Source organism: Neolamprologus brichardi, chromosome 17, assembly GCF_056152115.1.
Source record: "Neolamprologus brichardi isolate AB-2024 chromosome 17, ASM5615211v1, whole genome shotgun sequence".
Classification (NCBI taxonomy): domain Eukaryota; kingdom Metazoa; phylum Chordata; class Actinopteri; order Cichliformes; family Cichlidae; genus Neolamprologus; species Neolamprologus brichardi.
In genome coordinates this window covers 7,106,877-7,125,870 of record NC_142120.1, presented here as the reverse complement: position 1 = coordinate 7,125,870, position 18,994 = coordinate 7,106,877, and the positions used below count along the sequence as shown (strand labels likewise).

The 18,994-nt window shown below is 40.6% G+C and overlaps 2 protein-coding genes across 7 annotated transcripts in view; both read left to right on the top strand.

Moving 5' to 3' along the window:
• The window catches only part of cald1a (caldesmon 1a), a 66,699-nt gene extending 57,807 nt beyond the window's left edge, over positions 1-8,892 (top strand). For 3 of the 5 annotated variants that reach the window (XM_006780609.3, XM_035907879.2, XM_087830329.1), the window contains 5 exons: positions 360-500; positions 683-778; positions 2,220-2,288; positions 3,801-3,837; positions 7,291-8,892. In XM_006780609.3, coding sequence (XP_006780672.1) covers positions 360-500; positions 683-778; positions 2,220-2,288; positions 3,801-3,837; positions 7,291-7,304 — 357 coding nt within the window. In that variant the 3' untranslated portion in view covers positions 7,305-8,892. Of the gene's footprint in view, positions 1-359; positions 501-682; positions 779-2,219; positions 2,295-2,600; positions 2,653-3,800; positions 3,838-7,290 lie in introns of all 5 variants that reach the window. The other 2 variants (XR_004843636.2, XM_087830330.1) reach the window with 2 other exon arrangements.
• A 1,669-nt stretch (positions 8,893-10,561) lies between these two features.
• The window catches only part of tnnt2e (troponin T2e, cardiac), an 18,628-nt gene continuing 10,195 nt past the window's right edge, over positions 10,562-18,994 (top strand). The window contains exons 1-10 of one of the 2 annotated variants that reach the window (XM_087831222.1): positions 10,562-10,671; positions 14,092-14,151; positions 14,244-14,251; positions 14,340-14,363; positions 17,196-17,219; positions 17,779-17,802; positions 18,029-18,043; positions 18,481-18,504; positions 18,739-18,769; positions 18,880-18,940. In XM_087831222.1, coding sequence (XP_087687348.1) covers positions 14,108-14,151; positions 14,244-14,251; positions 14,340-14,363; positions 17,196-17,219; positions 17,779-17,802; positions 18,029-18,043; positions 18,481-18,504; positions 18,739-18,769; positions 18,880-18,940 — 255 coding nt within the window. In that variant the 5' untranslated portion in view covers positions 10,562-10,671; positions 14,092-14,107. Of the gene's footprint in view, positions 10,672-14,091; positions 14,152-14,243; positions 14,252-14,339; positions 14,364-16,469; positions 17,015-17,195; positions 17,220-17,778; positions 17,803-18,028; positions 18,044-18,480; positions 18,505-18,738; positions 18,770-18,879; positions 18,941-18,994 lie in introns of those variants that run through there. The other variant, XM_087831221.1, reaches the window with a different exon arrangement.

Sequence of the window (18,994 nt, the reverse complement as noted above, 5' to 3'; positions counted from 1 at the left end):
TGTTGAAGCAATCAAAACAACATCATAGCTCCACGCACGTTGCACATGCCAGTTGTTGATTGATCTGTGCATCTCTACTGCAAATATCCAATATTTGTCAAAAAGCAACTATGCAGAAAAAGTAATATTTCATTCTGTAAGACTTTTAATTTGCTTGACTAAAATGTGCCTGCACTGCCTATTTTTGGCTATCATTCTGGAAATATTATTATCATCAATCCAAAAATGCCACTCCAGAGCACAACATTTTACTTTGACTCCCCCAAAACATAAGAAAGACGTTGCATTGAGTTGTTGGTATTTATGCTTTTTTCCTGAGCTTCTATCGCAGCTTAAAACCCAGATTTCTGTCTCCTCAGAGAGAGAACAAGGAGTCTCGATCCCCTCGCTCCGGAGCCGTGGATCTGCCCATGGTCACCGACAGCATACGAAACATCAAGAGCATGTGGGAGAAAGGCAACGTGTTCAGCTCGCCTGGAAGCGGCGGGAGCACATTCAAGGTAAAATAAAAAATAAAAAAGTAAAGGTGGTGCAGGATGTTAGAAAGTTGTTGAAACCTTCTGTGTGTATGAGCGAGAGAAGGACAGACAGACAGGAAAGAGCCCAGTTCACTGGTCCTTCCTGCTCTGCCCCGCTGCCAGTGATGACCAGGCTTGGCTGACCTTTGACATTGTCCAAACAGGAAGCAGCTGTGATAAAGACAGGCGTAGCGGGCCGCATCAACGACTGGCTGAATAAAACCCCAGAGAGCAGCAAGACACCAGGAGGAAGGCCAGCGGTAGGTCAACACTGTATGAGCACAGTACACTTAGCACTCACCTCAGAGCAAAATCCAGAACCAGAGCACATGAAGGTAGTGGCCTGCAGTAGGGTTAGGGTCGTCTTTTAAATCTCATAAAGTTGTCATGGAAAACACAAGTAGTCATCCTTCTGCCAAAGTTTGTTTTGTTTTTCTTTTTTGTATTTTGTTTTTCTTGGCTCTTATTTTGAAGTGGGTGGTGCTTGGTTGGCAGAGAGTGATGCCACTGGCCTCTGTCAGAGACCCACTCCTGATGAGCCTGGTTCTGCCTGCTTTCTTCCTGTTAAAAAGGAGTTTTTCCTTCCCACTGTCACCAAGTGCTTGCTCATAAGCAGTCTTTTGATAGCTGGGGTTTTCTCTCTGTTATTGCAGACTCTTGAGGTGACTGTTATTATGACTTCACGTTATATAAATCAAATTGAACTGAATTGTACACCAGTCACGATTTAACAAGTTGACCCAGAATCCAATGACAGCTGGTGGGTTTTTCTTTAACTGTCAACCAAGGCCAAATCCCACTGTGGCCTCTACACCCTCCCATTTCACTGGGAGTGTGAAGTGCTGTTGAAGGTTCTCTGAGGCCATCCTTGTGAAATAAAACAGGTGTATGGGCAGTTATCCGACATCGCTGCTGCTCCCACGTTAGACCAGTTGGCTCGGAACGGCTCTTAATGTGGCGGACCCTCCACATAACAGTGAGAGTGACTAGTAATAATGTGCAGCATTCCCTCTCCTGCTTCAGTCCCGCTGTCTTTTTATGCCTGTGTCATATTTACTGCTGCTTATGTTCTGTGTAGGACATGTTTTATGATCACTTTCAAACGATGCAGTGAAGCAGGTCAGTTGGACGCAGGCTGTATCCTCTCTCTGACTCCACCTGGTGGCCTCAAATAAAAATGAATTATGACGTGTGTGAGCTTGCTGCTCTCGCAGCTGTAATTTCCAGATAAAGTGCATGTGGACAGTGTAGACGTGGCATCATTTTCAAGCATTTGATGCTAAACCCGTTGCATGTTTGCTTGCAGACAAAGGTTGAGCTTTTCGTCCTGTCCTTCCCAAGTGTATAGAAACATTTAAAGCTATGACTTTATCCAAATATTCATGCTGGAGCATTATGCTGTGTGCTAACATTGTTAAAACAGAGCAGATGAAACTTTCACTGCACATAACTTTATGTCCAACGTGACAGCATTAAGACGTCTTTCTTTTACTTGGATTGCCTCAGACTATTGATTATCTATTTTCCTCCACACAAACCGCTCTCCGCTTGATCGCATCAGTCATTCTCTGCGCTCGTTCCATCCTGCCTACATCTCAGGTGCACCGCCACCGCTGCCACACGATGAACATTTTCAATCAGAGCTCCAAATGCAGAGCATGCACTGATAATGCGCTTGCTTTCTGACTCTCCCCCTGACAGGACCTGAAGCCTGTTGACGTCACCAACAAGAGGAGTCTATGGGAAAACAAAGGCGCCTCTCCGGCCAAGGTAGATGTCGTTAATATCAGCCCATTTACTCGCTTAACATGAAGTGAGATTTGTGTAGGGAAAGATCCAGATTAGTGCTCCACGTACTGGAGGAAGTCCAGAATGGAGTTTTGAGTCTGCCAAAACAGTTTGCGGTCTTGGACGGCTCTCCATGTATTTTTTTTTGCTCCAGTTTCCTGTCGTTGTCAATCAAAGACAACAATTTGTTAAAGAGATGAAGTAGAAATATTAGATAAATCTCATGATGTTTCGACTTTACTTTACATTACTGAGAGTAACAATCACATTTATGTGTTTTTTTTGTTTTTAAAGAACTCTGATAGCTAGTTGACCTCACCGTTAAATCTGGAATAAGCCTGGAGAGGTAAAAGAGAAACTATTCTATGTGTTTTTGTGTCTTTTTTTTTTTTCTTCAAAGCGCTTATGACTGAATGAGCCCACACTGCTTTGCACTGACTTTTTTGTATGTGTTTTGTTTTGTTTTTTTGGCTGTGGTTGGACATTTTCGAGTTTCAGTCCAAAGTTAGAGATTTGTGATCGAACGTGTACGTCACTTTTTGTGTCTCCTTGACTCGCAGTGTTTTTAGAGGCTTTTATTTTGACGGGGAGTCACTTTGAGCCCCTTTCTGCAATAAGAGAAAAGAAAAAAAACTAGAAAGAAATAGAAATCTTTTCAATTGCTGTAAAGTAACACACACAAAGTGGTCTTAGTCAGTTTAAAGAAAGGTTACACTGTTGCCTCCATTAACTACCATAGGTTATTAAAGCCGACGCAACAAAATCCAGAAGATTACATCAAATTTACATTGTAAATTTACAAAAAAAACAAAAAGTGTGCCCGTTGTCCAACTGCAGGCTTTAAACCTTTCACAAATGGCTGCATCACATCACCGCTGCTCCTTCTGACGGCCACAAATCTCCGCTCTCGAGCCAGCTCAGCTTCACTTTACTTTTTATTGCCCTAATGGAGGAACTGTTTACAGCATTCTTTACAGGAGAGATGCCTCACTGGGGTGTGCAGCGGCAGCTCGACCGCTGTGAATCACTGTTATCGCCTCTGATTTTCAAGCACGTTTGACTAAAAGCTGATGGGAATGATCTGTTTTATCGAATGTCTGTGTGTAAATTTAAACTCTGCTTAGCAGAAGTGGGGAAAAAAGGCTGGATATCCACCATAACCACTCGTTTTTCTACAAACTCTCTTTTCCTTCTTATCTGGCAGCCTTGTGTTGCCACAGGCAGTAGCTGCAGCGCAGGCCAGAGGCTGTGGTCTGCAAGTGAGTAGTGGGGCTGGAGGACACCAGGCGGTGGTCTGTGCTGATGTAAAAAAAAGGGCCCTGTACAGGAAAAGTGGTGGTTAGAGAGTTGTCATTAGGTAGTGTGCTATGCTGTGACGTCAAGGAAGACAGAAGAAGTGGGTGGGATAGGCGCAAGAATCCGTGGGCGAGGTGCAAGTGGAAGTCTTTCTGCATCTTCGCTGGCTCATCAACTTCTTGTCTTCATGTTTTCCAGGTGGCAGGCAGAGGGGAGACCAAATCAGTTGCTAATGGTGAGTTTTTCCACGCACAGGCATGCATGTGGCCGCTCTGAAGAGTTCAACTTCACTGGCTCATTCTGAGCTGGGCCACTTTGTCTGCTTTCTTCATTTGTGTAATTGTAAAGACTGGGGGATTTCCTCAATCCACAGGGGTACACACCTAATCCTTTAGTTGAGGTGGAAATGTGGAAATGAAGTTAGACAATCGACTAAAGGACAAGGACATCGATTATCTCATTGTGTACAGGCAGGAGCTTCTTGTAACAAGCGAGGAGCAACAGAAATTCACGTGTTCGCTTGACTCCCCCAGCAGCAAACTTTTCCACTTGTGTTTGTTTGGACACATGTCTAAGCACTTAAGCATTTTAATTTTTGTCGGGATTAGAGGCATGACCTCACCTGCGCTTTGACTTACACAACACCGTGTGTTCCAAAGCGCATAACTGGTCCTCCCACAGGCAGCCGTGCAGTATTTCGGTTTGCGGTTTGGCCTTTTGTTTGGCCGCTGCTTTAGGATGCCACTTACCCATACATTGTTTGCTATTTTAAAATCAGATCCGAGCACAGCCTCCTCCTCCTCCTCAGGCAGAAGAGAGCTTTTGGCCTTGAGAGATTCCACACATGTCAGCGTAATGCGGTGTTTGTTCAGAGCACACACACACACGCACACACAACCAATTTCACCTTTATGACTGCTCTCAACAGCCTTCTTGACACCACTCAGACCTTTCAGCTTTTCCACTCTCGCACACGTCCACGTCTGTTGCTTAGATCCGGGCAGTGTTACAAGCAGCATTCCTGCCAAGCCGGTTTGTCACATTAATAACTGGTATGTTCGAGATTAGCACACCATAGCAGCCTGACTCAGAGGATGAGAAAGGATTTGTTTCTTCGTTTTTTTTCTTTTTTTTAAATTTCTTACTAAGAGTTGGCTGTCACACCGTACAGACATCTGACACCAGAGTGGACAGCGTGGAAGTTTACAGCCCACCCGCTCTCCACATGCTTGGAGAGTTTCCAAAATTATGTAGACACTTGAAAATAGGTAGAATTCAATGCTTACTGAGTGCAGCAGTTTATGAATCAGGGTGCACAACTTATCTGCCGTCCTTCAACAATGCAGAAATATTCACAAAGAATTGCTTTTATTCGACTTTTTTAATAAATCAGAAGTAACCAAGGGTCTTGAATGGTATTAGGACCTCTGTTAATATTATTATGTGGCTTGTTTTAGATTCTGGATTGAACTATGAAACAGGGAACATAAATAAGTACTTACTAAGTGCTTAAAAACAACATTGCTTTGAGCCAAACAGTAGTGTCAGTAAACCTGTTAGCATGATTGCTGGGCTGAGAGAAAAAAACATCTGCAATAATTTGGTGGTTAACTGGAGAAACTGAACGTTTTGACCTGATGATGGTGTTAAATGAAAAGTTGAATTGAAAATTAGTACAATAACAATCATGTTCCTAGAAATACAATACTATGCAAAAATCTCAAGCCACTCCTCATTTCTTTATATTTTGATAGAAAAATGGAAAATAGGTGCAGTGTTTTATTGAAACATTGAAGTACAGCATATAAGGCAAAAACAGATTGTGTACAATCCTCATGAGTTTGAAAGTCACCATTATTCTTCAACACAATCTGTACTCAAAGGCTACGTTCACACTGCAGGTCTTAATGCTCAATTCCGATTTTTTCATCAAATCCGATTTTTTTTGTCTGCTTGTTCACACTACAAATAAAATGCGACAGCAAACACGCTCTAGTGTGAACCCTCAAAGCGGCCCGCATGCGCAAAAGAAGACGTCACACACAATGCGCTCTGTTTAGACCCAGAGCAAACAGTATTGTTTGACTGATGGCCCTTAATATAAAGACTTCGGACTTTATGTTTCCCAATTTTTGCTTTAAGTTATTTTGTTATTTACATAATAATGTAAATAACCTAATAATGATCCTTATTGCTGTTTTAGAGGAGCGGTGCTTCAAAGGATAGTTGCAGATTTCTGTCAGAATCTGCAGATTATACAGTACAAATAAAATGTTCACGTTGTCTTGCCAACAGTTTCACTGACATCTACACTGGATGGCCAGGAAGCGTTCACGATGTCTTCTCGGGCGCTTCTCGGGCGCTTCTCTGGCGCTGATAATTGGCATCTGTCTTGTGTCGGTGACGTAAAAGACGGATTTATTGCGACCTGACCGTTCAAACAGCAGTCGCTTTCTAAAACATCGGATATGTATCGGATTCAGTACCACATACGAAAGTGACCCAGATCGGATTTGAAAATATCGGATTTGTGCCGTTCACACTGTCATACCATGATCGGATATGGGTCGCATAGGCTCAAAAAAATAGGATTTGATGCGCTTTCGCCTGGAGTGTGAAGGTAGCCTTAGTTTTTGTCATCTCTTAAGGAGTAATTCTCCAGGCTTGTTGAGGGGACATTCAAAGCTCTTCTCTGGATGTTTACTGCCTTTTGCATCGTTTTCTGTCAGGACAATCCCACATTGTGTCAGTAATGTTGAGATCTGGGCTCTGGGGAGGCCAATCCATGACTGATAGTTTTCTGGTGCGTGTTTTTCTGTCCTGATATGTTTGTACTGGACTGAGAGTGTGTTTGGCATCATTATCACAGTGAAAAAAGAAGCTCTTACCAATCAGACACTCTCCTCGTTTGGTTGCATGATGGATGGTATTTTGCTGCATGCATAATTCCCTAAATTTTGTCAAGACCCCAACACCACTGGCTGAAATGCAGCCCCCAGATCATTACAGATGGGTGTGTACTCACTGCTGTTCATATATATTTTGATGACGACTTGAACCAAAAATATAATTTGTAATCACCACTCCATAAGTTCACTTGCCACTGATTTTGAGACCAGTTCTCATGTAATTTGAAGTACCTCTGTGTCATGACTTGACATGACTTCTTTCCACTGGGAGCATTTCAGATATTAGTGATCAGTAGATGAAAGGCCATCTTTCAGATCCTGCGTCAGGTCTTTGCTTGGATTGTTTCCTGTTTCTTAAGGGCACGACTTACTCTTTAAAATTGGTTCTTTGCTAAGCTGTCTGTCTGTTTTTTACTTAAATGATTCATAGGTCAGCGTTAGGTAGCTTAACAAACAAAAAAATAAATATCTCTGTTACAAGGGGTGGTCTTTTAAAAAATATAAAAGACCTTCGGGAAACTTGAAAAACTCCTGCTCAAAACCAACAATATTTCACCAAAGTCTTGCTCCTTGTAATCAAAATATAAGGGCGAGAGGTGAGTCAAGACTTTTCCACAGTACCATATGGAAAATTAGCAAAATGATTTTTGACTCCAATAAACTCAGACTTCTGTGGAGCCAAATTTAAACACCTCACTGCTTGGTTTAACACAGACCTGTGTGGGTATTTGGACTTTGAGTCAGGCCACTGATGTACTCGTTTTTGTGTCTTTCGATAGGTATGGGACACTAATGTCTTGAAGGAGCCACTAAAGCTGGGGACCACGACAATCCAAGAATCTTCTTTGACTTTTCCTTAAGAACCAAATACCACACCCCCAGGAGGGACCCCCAAGAGCACGCAGGGACAGGACAGACACTGTCCGAGCACTGTACCGAAACAGCATCAGCATATTGTTATAGGCTTACCACGTATAGTGCCTTTGCACAATAATTTCTGCTTTCTAAAAAAAAAAAAAAAAAAGTATGATAACAACAAAATGCTGTGAAATTTGGACATTTAAAATTACTAATTACTTCATAAAATCCTGCCAGGAAGACAATAAAACGAATAGAATTAAGATTTATGTCTCGTACTCCGTGCTGAGTGGATGAGTTCAAAAGTTTCCACATTCCAAAGAGATGGGCGATATCACTTCTCTCCCTCAGAATATTTTCCATCTCTCTCTTTTTTTATTTATATTTAAAGCAAAAGCTTCACACAATGCTATATTATTCAACGTTCACCTGTTCAGGATAGAAATATAAGCACTTCTAGAGTTTAGCTGATTTCACTTTTATTGTCTTACCAATAGTGCAGCAATGGTCTGAGTAATATATGCTAGCACATGTGATTTTGACTATGACCTATCATACCGTATCATATATAACATCTGTATACTTATAACAAAAGGTATTTTTTTTGCTTTTTTATTCATTCACCAACAGGCAGTTGATTTTGAAGGTGATAGGAGTGTTGGATATTCAGAAGGCCATTTTGACATTTATTGTCCTTTCATGTCATTTTTTTTTTATTTATGTTTTAATGTTTTTTGGGGGGGGGGGGTTGAGTTCTTTCTAGCTTTCGAACACTTTAAAACATCTTCAGACATTCCTCTTAAAAGCAGTTGCACGTGGTGCCTTTGCTGCCTTAAAGTTTTATGATGTAGGACATGTTTTTTTTTAATCTGCCTTTAACTTCTTTTTTGCCTCTATGCACACTCTTATGCTCAGCAATACTTTACATATTGAGGGCATACAAAGTAAAATCAGGGTGCCTAAACATATAGCAAGGTCATAGTAACAAGGATATTTACCACTATGTAAAACTTCTGGCCTTATGATTGCAATGACAGCATTTAGGACAGCCGAGGTACAGTACTTTAAAGCCTCCTAGCAGCTCAGCATGATTTTGACTTGTGATTTTTCACGTTTTCGCGCAGCACAAGCTTATAAGAATATGAACTGTTTGTCAGGGCATTAAATTGATCGGTGTTACTGCTCAACAATCTGACAATCACATTCCATGGCTCCTGAAAAGAGCAGGGGAGCTGGACCAAAATATTTTTAAGCATGATAAAATGTGACGTTTTTGTATTTTTTTTAATGTAATGGTTTCATAATGTTGTGTTTTGTTTTGTTTTCTACAGCCTTGTGTCCACTTTTTAAATTTCCATGTTTAACCAGACACTTGTTCCTTGTGTAGCGCTAAGCCTATGCAGAATACACTATCTGTAGTCTCTCTCCAAATGTCATACAAGCAGGCAGATTCCAAGCGGAGGAATGTGTTGAACATTGTAACCTTGACTCAACAACAGCAATAAATACATTGAGGTATTCCACATTGTTGAGTTTCCTTTCACAACTTCACTTAATGCACTCACCAGATGCTTCTCTATAGTAGTACCAGGCTGGACTGCCGTTTGCCTTCACGACTGCCTTCGTTTCTCGTATTCTGAATCTCTTGTTCCACCACATCCTAAAGGTGCTCCGCTGGGTTGAGAACTGAACACAGTGGAGGCCATTTGAGTACAGTGAACTCATTATTATGTTCAAGAAAGCAGTTTGAGATGATGTGAGCTTTGTGACATGGTGCAATGTCCTGCTGGAAGCAGCCATCAGAGAATTGGTACTAAATTGGTCATAAAGGCACAGACATGGTCAGCAACAATATCTGGTGTTATAACCATATATAATATAATTTCTTCCTCCCCACTCTTGCCAGGTACTTCCTCACAGGAGGTAATCTGATTGTTGGGGTTTTTATCTCTATTATTTTAGGGTCTTTACAATATAAACAGCCTCAACTGTTGTGATTTGGCACTACATAAATAAAATGTAATTGAATTAAATTGGTATGAAACAGCCCAAGAAAATACCCTCACACCATGACACCACCGCCACTGGATGGACCCATGCTTTGCTAGTACTTGCTACAGAAGGATTGATCTGGTACAGGGGTGGGCAACTCCAGGCCTCGAGGGCCGGTGTCCTGCAGGTTTTAGATCTCACCCTGGGTCAATACACCTGAATCAGATGATTAGTTCATTACCAGGCCTCTGGAGAACTGCAAGACATGTTGAGGAGATAATTTAGCCATTTGAATCAGCTGTGTTGGATCAAGGACACATCTAAAACCTGCAGGACACCAGCCCTCGAGGCCTGGAGTTGCCTTGCTAGGGTACCTAGCAAGGTACCCCTGATCTAGTACCTTGCTAGTACTAGGTTGGACCCTGTTTGCTTTCAGAATGAAAGGGTATTAATAAAAGGTCCATGGATTTGTGTTATTTATGCCAAATTCCCAGCAGCTGGGGGAAGTCTGGTCATTCTCCTCTCATCTCCTGTATCTGCTCAAGGCATTTTCTACAGCAGAACTGCCGCTCACTGGATAAGGCCTCCGCCAAAGTGGAAACACACCTCCACCTGGCTATGCCTACAAATTCTGTCCTTAAAATGAATATATAATAGGCAATCTTGGAAAAAGTTGAATATAATGAGTTTGACGATGGTCAAAATCGCAAAAACATGTTTCCAACAAGCTGCTTCGTGGTTCTTCTGCATTGTATAACTAAAAGTTGAATATTGGAAGATATTAGGTCAGGTGTCCAAACTAAAACGTCATTTCAGTCATTTTCTTCAGAAATATTGAATATTAGTGAATTATCATGTTCTTAAATGAATGATGTGTTTGAAATTATTTGGCTGGGGTGTAACTGAAGGTACAAGTTTGAAGGCAATTGTACTTGCACTCCAGCAGAGCACAGCTTTGTGGTGTCATTTCTCTAAAGGAACAAAAACCATGACGTTCTGACAGCCCTCTTTAAAATGACTCTAAAGTGAAAAGTATTTCCAATTTCTCCCTTCATGTGTAGCGGATTACGGTGAGCACTCAAAGGCAGCATGTCTGTCCAGGTATAACTCATCTGTCTGCCTCCAACAATAGAACTGACCATCCTGACCAGTCATAGAAAAGATATGTGGTCACGTGACAAACAGGGCTGTATTAAGTGTGCGCTGTGGGTTGGGAGGCGGATGATTGAACTTGTCTTTGTCTGGCAGCTGAAGAATAAGACCAGTACTTGTGGCTAATCCCATTTTTTTCTTCAAGGAATATATAGGAGGTAAGAGTTGAGCATCATCTCAGGGTGCATGATGTCAAAAAGGCCAATAATTGCAATTAAAGCGCTCCTGAGTTAGAAACGTAAAACCCATCAGCATGATCAAACGATTACCTGTTACTCATACGTAGTGAGATGTAATGGATCAAACTGGCTTGGGCATTTTTATGATGACTTCTTTTTTTTCTATTCTGATCCAAACTGTGTATATCACGCTGTGGAAGGTGCTAAGCTCGCTCCTGAGACTTTGGAGTTGGTTGCATGCTTTTGGCTTTGACTTAATGCTGCCTAATGCTGAAACCAGCACCCGCAACATTCTTGCCGCTGTCAGACTCTCTGTTGTTCCACAGTTTCAGCCAGACGGGGACTGACCGCATTCATTAAAGCAAATACACATTTAATACCCGGCCATGACAGCTCTCATACATTGTGAATTCTTTCTGGGTTTCCAGTTAGTGTTATTCTTCAACCAGATGGCCTTCTTTCATTTCAGCTTTCTCTACCTTTCTTGGTCTCGCTCGCTTTTTCTTCCTTTGCATTGGCCCTTTTGACGTCAGCTGCTGAGTTCAGTGCCACAAGTAACCACACTGGGGCCTCCACAGGCGCCGCCATGTGTGAATTTGAGCACATGTGTAGCAGAATTTAAACAGAAGCATACATTTGGGGCAGTAACCATATACAGAAGGTGTAAATATGGCGTGCAGAGATTGAATGTGCAGCTGGTCAGGACGGCAGCCAGGCAGCGGGAGCGAGGGCGGAACTGGGGATGTGGAGCTAATTTTATTTCGTCATCCATTTAACGTGTGCATGAGAACAAATATCTGTTACCAAATATGACTTTAAAAAGCAAGAGAGTCTACCCAGAGGTATTGTGAAAATGTTTCCCCAAACAATCAGCTGACCAAACTGCAATGGCAAAAATAGCCCGAGTCACAGCTCATTGATTTACTGTGAGTATGCGCGAGGTGAGCCAAGCCCATTGTCTGGAGGAGCTGTTGAACACCTGTTCAAAAGCTTGCTCTGTTATTCTTATAAATAGACCCTCGCCCTCGGTCCTTCTATTCTGACCCACTGACATTGGCGTTTACGGTTCGGTGATTTATAAGCATGTGGAAAAAAAAAACACGGCCCCAGGAGGTGCTCTGCGCAACCATATTTCCGACATGCAACTGTTACATATAAAGAACCTTATTGAATCCCTTCCTCTGAGCAGCGTGACCTTGACTCCAGACATTTTGATGGTGTTGTTACAGAAGCTGGATCGACCGTGTTCCTATGTGTGATTTCATTTTCTTAATGTTAGGTAGCTTTCTCTGATTTCAAAGGGATGATTACTTTCACGAAGGACCTCCACGAGAAACAGATAAAGACATCAGAAATACATTTGTTTGTGCTCTTTATCAAAATAAAGGTTGTGTTTTTACAGAGGGAGGTATTTACAAAACGATATCCTATTCCTGTGAAAGAAACGATGAAAAATTAAAAGAGAGGAGCTTGAGATGTCTTGACCTATAAACTGATTATCTATAAAGTTGTGAATAAGAACGTTTTCAGGGGCTGGATACAGTTCTGTGAAAAGTTATGTTCATCCTTACTGCTTCCATGAAAATGCCATAATACATTAAATGCTTCAAAACTTTGGTGTAACACAATAAAAGAGGCAATTTAATGATCAGTTTTTAAACAATTTAAATATGAATTTAGATTTTAAACCATGTATAGTTTCCAGGTATAAAATGTAAAAACAATGCAGAAGTGCCTTAGACTTGCATTTATTGTAATGGCCATTGAGGGGGAACTTTTGTGGTTCCAAATAGAAGTCGGTTAATTCACTGTTTTCTTAGTGAATTAATGGGCTTCATCACTAGAATCAGATCCACCCCTCTACCTTACCCAGCTTTTGGCTTTTGTTTCTATTCTGAATACATTTTGTTTTAATATTACTCCGAGAGTCAGAACCAGACACGGAGAAGCTGCATTCAGCTTTTATGCTCCTTATATCTGGAACAAACTCGCAGAAAGCCTCAGATCACCTGAAACACTCAGTTTATTTAAATCCAGGTTGAAGACTCACTTATTCTCAGCTGCATTTAAATAAAGCACCAAATCCGCACTTAAGCTTAAATTTCAAAACTTACATTTTAACTACTGATTTTATCTACTGTTCTGATTTTATCTGTTTTGATTTTATATACTGTTTTGTTTGTTTGTTTGTTTGTTTGTTAATTAGTTAGTTAGTTTGTTTGCTTGTTTTAATCAATTTTAAATCATGCTTTTTATTTGTTTTTGTTTCTAATGTCTCTGTAAAGCACTTTGAATCACCTTGTTGTTGAATTGTGCTATACAAATAAACTTGCCTTGCCTTGAATGACAGATGTGCCAAGATGGCTACATCTGAAATCTCAAGCGTCAGCCTTCAAAACAGTAGTCCACTCATGCATTGGGTGAACACGCACTTCTTTCAAACCCCACGCTACAATTTTGTAACACAATCTTTATGTTACAAGTCTAGCTTAACCCTCATGACATCCTCATGTCTGTATCAAGGTTACCCTCTAAGACTTTAGAAATTGAAATTCAGAACCACAGCCACTCAGCCTGAGTAGTACAGATCATGACAAGAAAATTGATTTCTAAGTAAACAAAAAGAGGGTAATGGCCCCTTAATAAACCGAGCTTGTACTGAAATCAAATACAACTGCTTTTAAAAGAAATATATTAAGTTAAGCATTGCCATCACGCTAAATAGCACCTGTTATGATGGAGATTTCTTGCACTACTTCAAAGCCTTTTAAGTACCTGGGAAACTGTTTACGAGTGTACGTATCAAAGCCAATGCAATATGTGTGGCTGCAGATACATCAGTGCATCCCCGAAGAACTCATGCAAGCCTGATATTTTCAGCGCTTTTCAGACTCTAGTCGGCTGACTGCAGCCTTGATCAGCGCCAAAAGGAAATGGCTGAGGATTAGGCCTGGAGCTGTTTAAAGCCCTGGGCCTCTGCCTGCAGTGCCCATGGTGGAATCATTCCGGATTCTACAACTGCTCCAATCTCACAGCATGTAGCCAAGTTTTTAAAATTTATTTAAATATTTTTTTGTGGATTTTTGGTTTAGTTGTTTGCACAAATGATAAAAGTACCGAAAGGAGAAAGATGCAATCCATCTGTTCGAGGGGAAAAAAAATCTCGAGGGCTTTTGCGAAAACATTACAGGCAATGAGATGTCAAGAAAACAAACAATCAGAGCAATCACAGCACGAAGATTTGTGAAATGTACGAATAAACGTGAAAGCCCTAATGACCCGGATGGATACGTGTGGGTATGATTTCGTGTTGTTTCAACAGCTGCTTCTTTTCTTATGTAAAAATGTATCAAATTAAATTTGTGTGGCGACTTTTTGATGTTTTGCTCTCCGACGCAGGTAACTGTGATCCAAGATGTGCGATCAAGAGCTAGAAGTAGAAGTTATCGAGGAGATTCTGTGAGTACCTTCGCTACGCCCTCGAAACACAGCTATAAATACACAAAATCAGCTGATTTTAAAGTTTACGTCTTTGCTTCCTGTATTTTCAGGGAGGAAGGTAGGTAAAGGTTTTGTGAGAATTTGCTCTTTATATACCAAAATGTCATTCCTCGCTTCTATACGCTGACCTGATTATGTCTGCTCAGAGGCAGAGACGCAGCAAGAGGAAGGTAAAGGCTTCTTGAGTGGCTTTGCGTGTGCTTCATCTTGTTTCTGGTGTGTCTGTTGCCATTACAGTGTCTGCTGTCAGGGATAAAAAGGCGTAGCAAGCTGGCTGTGTGTGTTTTCTTTTTGAATGTTAACAACCTCTCTGTCAACACTGATGTGTCGGCTCATGTTTAGCCGTCGGTTTATATTGGAAATGTCTCCGTGACATTTTCAGGACTGTACAGTTCATGTCAGTATGTATACAGTGTACTGTGGGTTTTAGTCTTCTGACAGGTTTACTAACCAGGCTGCCGATTTGACTCTTTCTAATCAGTTTGACTTTTAGAGAAAAAGTTTACTTAAATATGCTACTTTCACTCCACCATGCCTGTAGCGACATGGGCCTTTGTTAAAATACACCAGGCTTACTCTTTTTAAATGATGGTATGTCATGCAACAGCTTCACATTTAATTATATTAATTTCTCATTCGCTGCAGCAGCATTTTTAAATCACCTATCCCCAAAACAGCTATTTTCCAGATAAGATGGATTCCCATATATTTATTGTATTTGTACAGTAATTTTACCCCTACCTCCATGCTTAAGCGCCTCTTGTCACGTGACATATTTCCAGGCAATAATGCTAATGAGTGAAGGTTTTCTTCCAGTAAGCCTCTCTAAATCATGGTTATGTTATTGAAAGGGTGTTTTTTATGCCAAGCCACAGTCTGTTTCTAAACATAACCAAGTACTTTGTCTCCTAAACCCAGCTCAACTGTGAAAGAAAATTAAAAAGAAGAAAAAAAAGGCAAACTTCTCTCTACCTTTGATATGCCCTTCTTCAGACCCCTTTACTCTTAGTTATGAGTTGCATAACATCAGTTTTTTTTGTAAAGGACTCATTTTAAGAACTGCACTCACCAGTCATTTGAAGAGGTACACCTACTCATCTGCTCATTAATGTAAATATCTAATCAGCCAATCATGCGTCAGCAACTTATTGCAGCATGCAGAGATGGCAGTTCAAACTGAGAATCTTTAAACATGGCATGGTCGTTGATTCTGAGTCTCTCAGAAACTGCTGATCTGCTGGAAGTCTCTCACAAAGCTATCTCCATGGCCCCAAAAAGGGAAAATATCCATTGAGCAGCAGTTCTCTGGGAGAAAAATCCCTTTCTGATGTCAGAGGAGAATGGTCAGATCACAGTAACTCAAATAATCATCGTTACAACCAAGGTATGCAGAAGAGCATCTCTAAATTGCACAGCAGCAGGCTATAAATCACAAGGGTTTACAAAACTGGAAAACAGAAGACTGTAAAAACTTATTCTGATGAGTCTCTGTGTCTGCTGTGATATTGGATAGGGTTGGAATTTGGCAATAATAACATGACGATCGACCCTTCCTCTGAGGAAAGTCCCCATCACCTTGCTGAATCTATGCCGCAAAGGCTTAAGAGAATTGGGAAAGCAAAAAATGTCCAACCCGGTAGTAGTGGAACTAATAAAGTGTGGAGTGTAGTATAGTGCAGTTTACAGCTGGTAAATTTGGTTGCATTGGCTACAGTGTTGCCAACTTAGCGACTTTGTCGCTATATTTAGCGAGTTTTCAGACCCCCTAGCTAAAAAAAGACGTGAAAGCGCATATCGCTTTTACTCTCAACGAGCAGCGGGTGCTGTATCGCAGTCAGTTCTTCTTTTACTCTTATGCTGTTTTGTGGATCCGGTTTAAAACTACTTATAAACACACACACACAAAGTAACTCCACCAGAGTGCCTATTTCGGGTCACTTTTGCCGGTCCAAGCCCGGGTAAAGGAGCAGGGTTGGAATTGTGACATTACAAAAAACAATAATTGCTAAAAGAAATTTAATTTGTAGTTCTAAATAAATTCTAAATGCATTTAGGATGTTTTTTACTCACTTTATGTCTCGTCCACGATGTTATTTCTCTCTCCAGCAGCTTAGGTTACAATTACATTAGCATGACCAATTATGCAAATTAGGTGATGACGTCATTTAGCGACTTCTAGCGACTTTTAGGACAACCAATAGCGATTTTCCTTACTGAGGAGTTGGCAACACTGATTGGCTAGCTTGATGAGTTTGGGAGCATCTGCTAGCTCAGGTTAGCACAAATATGCACATGTCAGACTGGCTAGCCAAACCACAATATTTTCTCAAACTTAACCAAGTAAACTTGGTTTCTTAACCCTAACAAAACCTCTCCCATTAACCACAATTACAGGAAACAGAAAAGCTAGCCTTGCTCTATCAAAAGGTACCTGAGCTGTGACAGTACATGACCAACAGAAACTGTTGCTACCCTACTTATCAAACTTTTCATTTTGGAGAACTTTTACACTGAAGCATTCAGAGGCTACTTTTGTAAAGGAGAGGAGCGCTGATAAGCGTGTGGTAACAGTCATATATAAAACATGTGCTCAGGCTTTGCTTTGATATCTGGCCTGTTGCAAACCGCTCTCGGGTTCAGTTTTTGGCTTTGCTCAAAATGAATGTCAAACACCAGCACTGCTTCTCGGTGCATCCCCAAGAGACAACATCACAGTGCTCAGAGTGTGACCAAAACCCAGCCGCAAGCTGTCTGCAAGAGTCTCATTGATCCACTAATCCATATTTTGTTCACTCAGTCATGGAGACGCTGAAAGAAAAACGTTTGTATGACTTTTTGTTGTCTGTAAACAAAGCATGTTTCTTTACTTACACACTTGTGGGATATTATTGTGGCTGTTTCTATTGTATCATGCCCTTTTTTGTGTGTTGTTGTTGTTGTATTCACCCAAGAGCAACAGAAGTTTACTTCAATAAGTTTACTTCACTGTTCTTGCTTTGCAGAAGAAGCTGTTCCTGAAGTCGAAGGTAATTTTTCTTTGTACATTTTTTTCTCCTCCATTATGAAGAAATGTTTTTCCTCAATTGTAACAATATTTATGGAGAAAAACTATGATTAATTTCATAAACTTGCACCATTCTAAACATCAGATGAGATCACTGAAATATAAAAAAAATGATTTTTAATATCGTCTCACCCGTTTCCACATCAAATTGAAACAATACTTCATTCACATCATCATTACCTCCTTAACTAAATCACTATAAACGTTCCTATGTTCAGTACTCGCTAATTATATGTTTGGCTCCCCAGGAGTTGCCTGCTGAGTTTGGCAGATTTATTTGCCAGGATCTTTGAAAAAAATAATAAAAATAGAGACACCTACTCAGACAAAAGCGACTGCGCGCAATGCAAGAAGAGCTCTGTTGAAATTCAATTTTCATTTCAGATCACACATGTTTGACATTCATTTAGTCGTGTTTATCCCACGGCAAACATGTCTTGATTGTTTTAAGAAGGAAAATGCATTGCATCGATTAAAGAGTGACAGCATCTAATCATATTTTCATTACTCTCACCCCTCAGAACCCCCGGTTTCAACAGCTGGAGGTAATGACCTCTTTTTCCCTTTTAGCTTTATAGGAAATTACAGCCTTCTTGCGAGGTTTCATCACCAACTGTTCTTGTTATTTTCCTTAACTTTAGCGTTCCATTATTTAATAAACATAACAAATGTGTTCGGCGCCTTGTCCATCTACGAGCAGTCTTAACTGATAAGTTGTTTTCCATTTCCTGCAATCCTCATCTACTGTCTCCTCGCCTTGCCCTCGCCAAGAGCCTGCAGAAGATGGTAATGTATACGGGTGCATATACAAGACTATATTAGTTGTTTTTGTGCGCATCTTTGTCAGGTAATAAAATCCAATAGTTTTGATTTTCTCCCGTACCGAGGCATTCATTTGCAGCGTAAATATCTCAATATCGTCCAATTTTATTTTGGCCCTCATGGTTGATACACATTTATCAAAGAGATGCCTCCACTGTTTCAAGGTAAACTAAGGCTCATGGCTTGCAGCCCCAAGAGTACTTAGAGCAACTCTAGTTTGACACGATATACAGAAACGATTTAGACTCCATTTCCAACCCTGACATGCAAGAAAGATTTTCGTATCAATAGACACAGGGTAAATATCAGAGCTGAGTGAAATGGAGTTAGGAAATAATAAAAGGAAATCCATTTGCATTCCACCTGCTGATGCACTAACATTTTCCTTTGTCCTTTTGCAGCCGAGTCTCCAGCTGTGGATGAAGGTACTCTTACATGCTGATAAGGCCTTGTGAAAATAGCTTGATCACTGCTCTAGTTTACCAAAAATGTCTGGTGTCTTCAACCCGCCTTTGATAACCAAACAAAAGGAAATAAAAAATCCACAGATGCTCTCCATCACTGCTAAAATAATAGAAAAATCCAATAAAATAAAGATTTTTAGGACACTGGATACACACACATACACCCATAATATATTATTATTTTCCCTGTTGCAGATATGACAGATGAATCCAAACCTAAACCAAAGTAAGGCTGGGTTTTGTTTTTTTGTTATTTGAATTTTAATCAGTTTATCCAACTTGCAATAAGGTTGTTCAAAGTTCCTCTCATTGTAACACAGAGATGTTATATTTCAGGCTGTTTGCACCACCGCTGACTGTGCCAAAGATACCTGAGGGAGAAAAAGTCGACTTTGATGTGAGTGACTGAAGCCAATTTAAAGAAACAGTGTGGCATTTTTCAACATGGCTT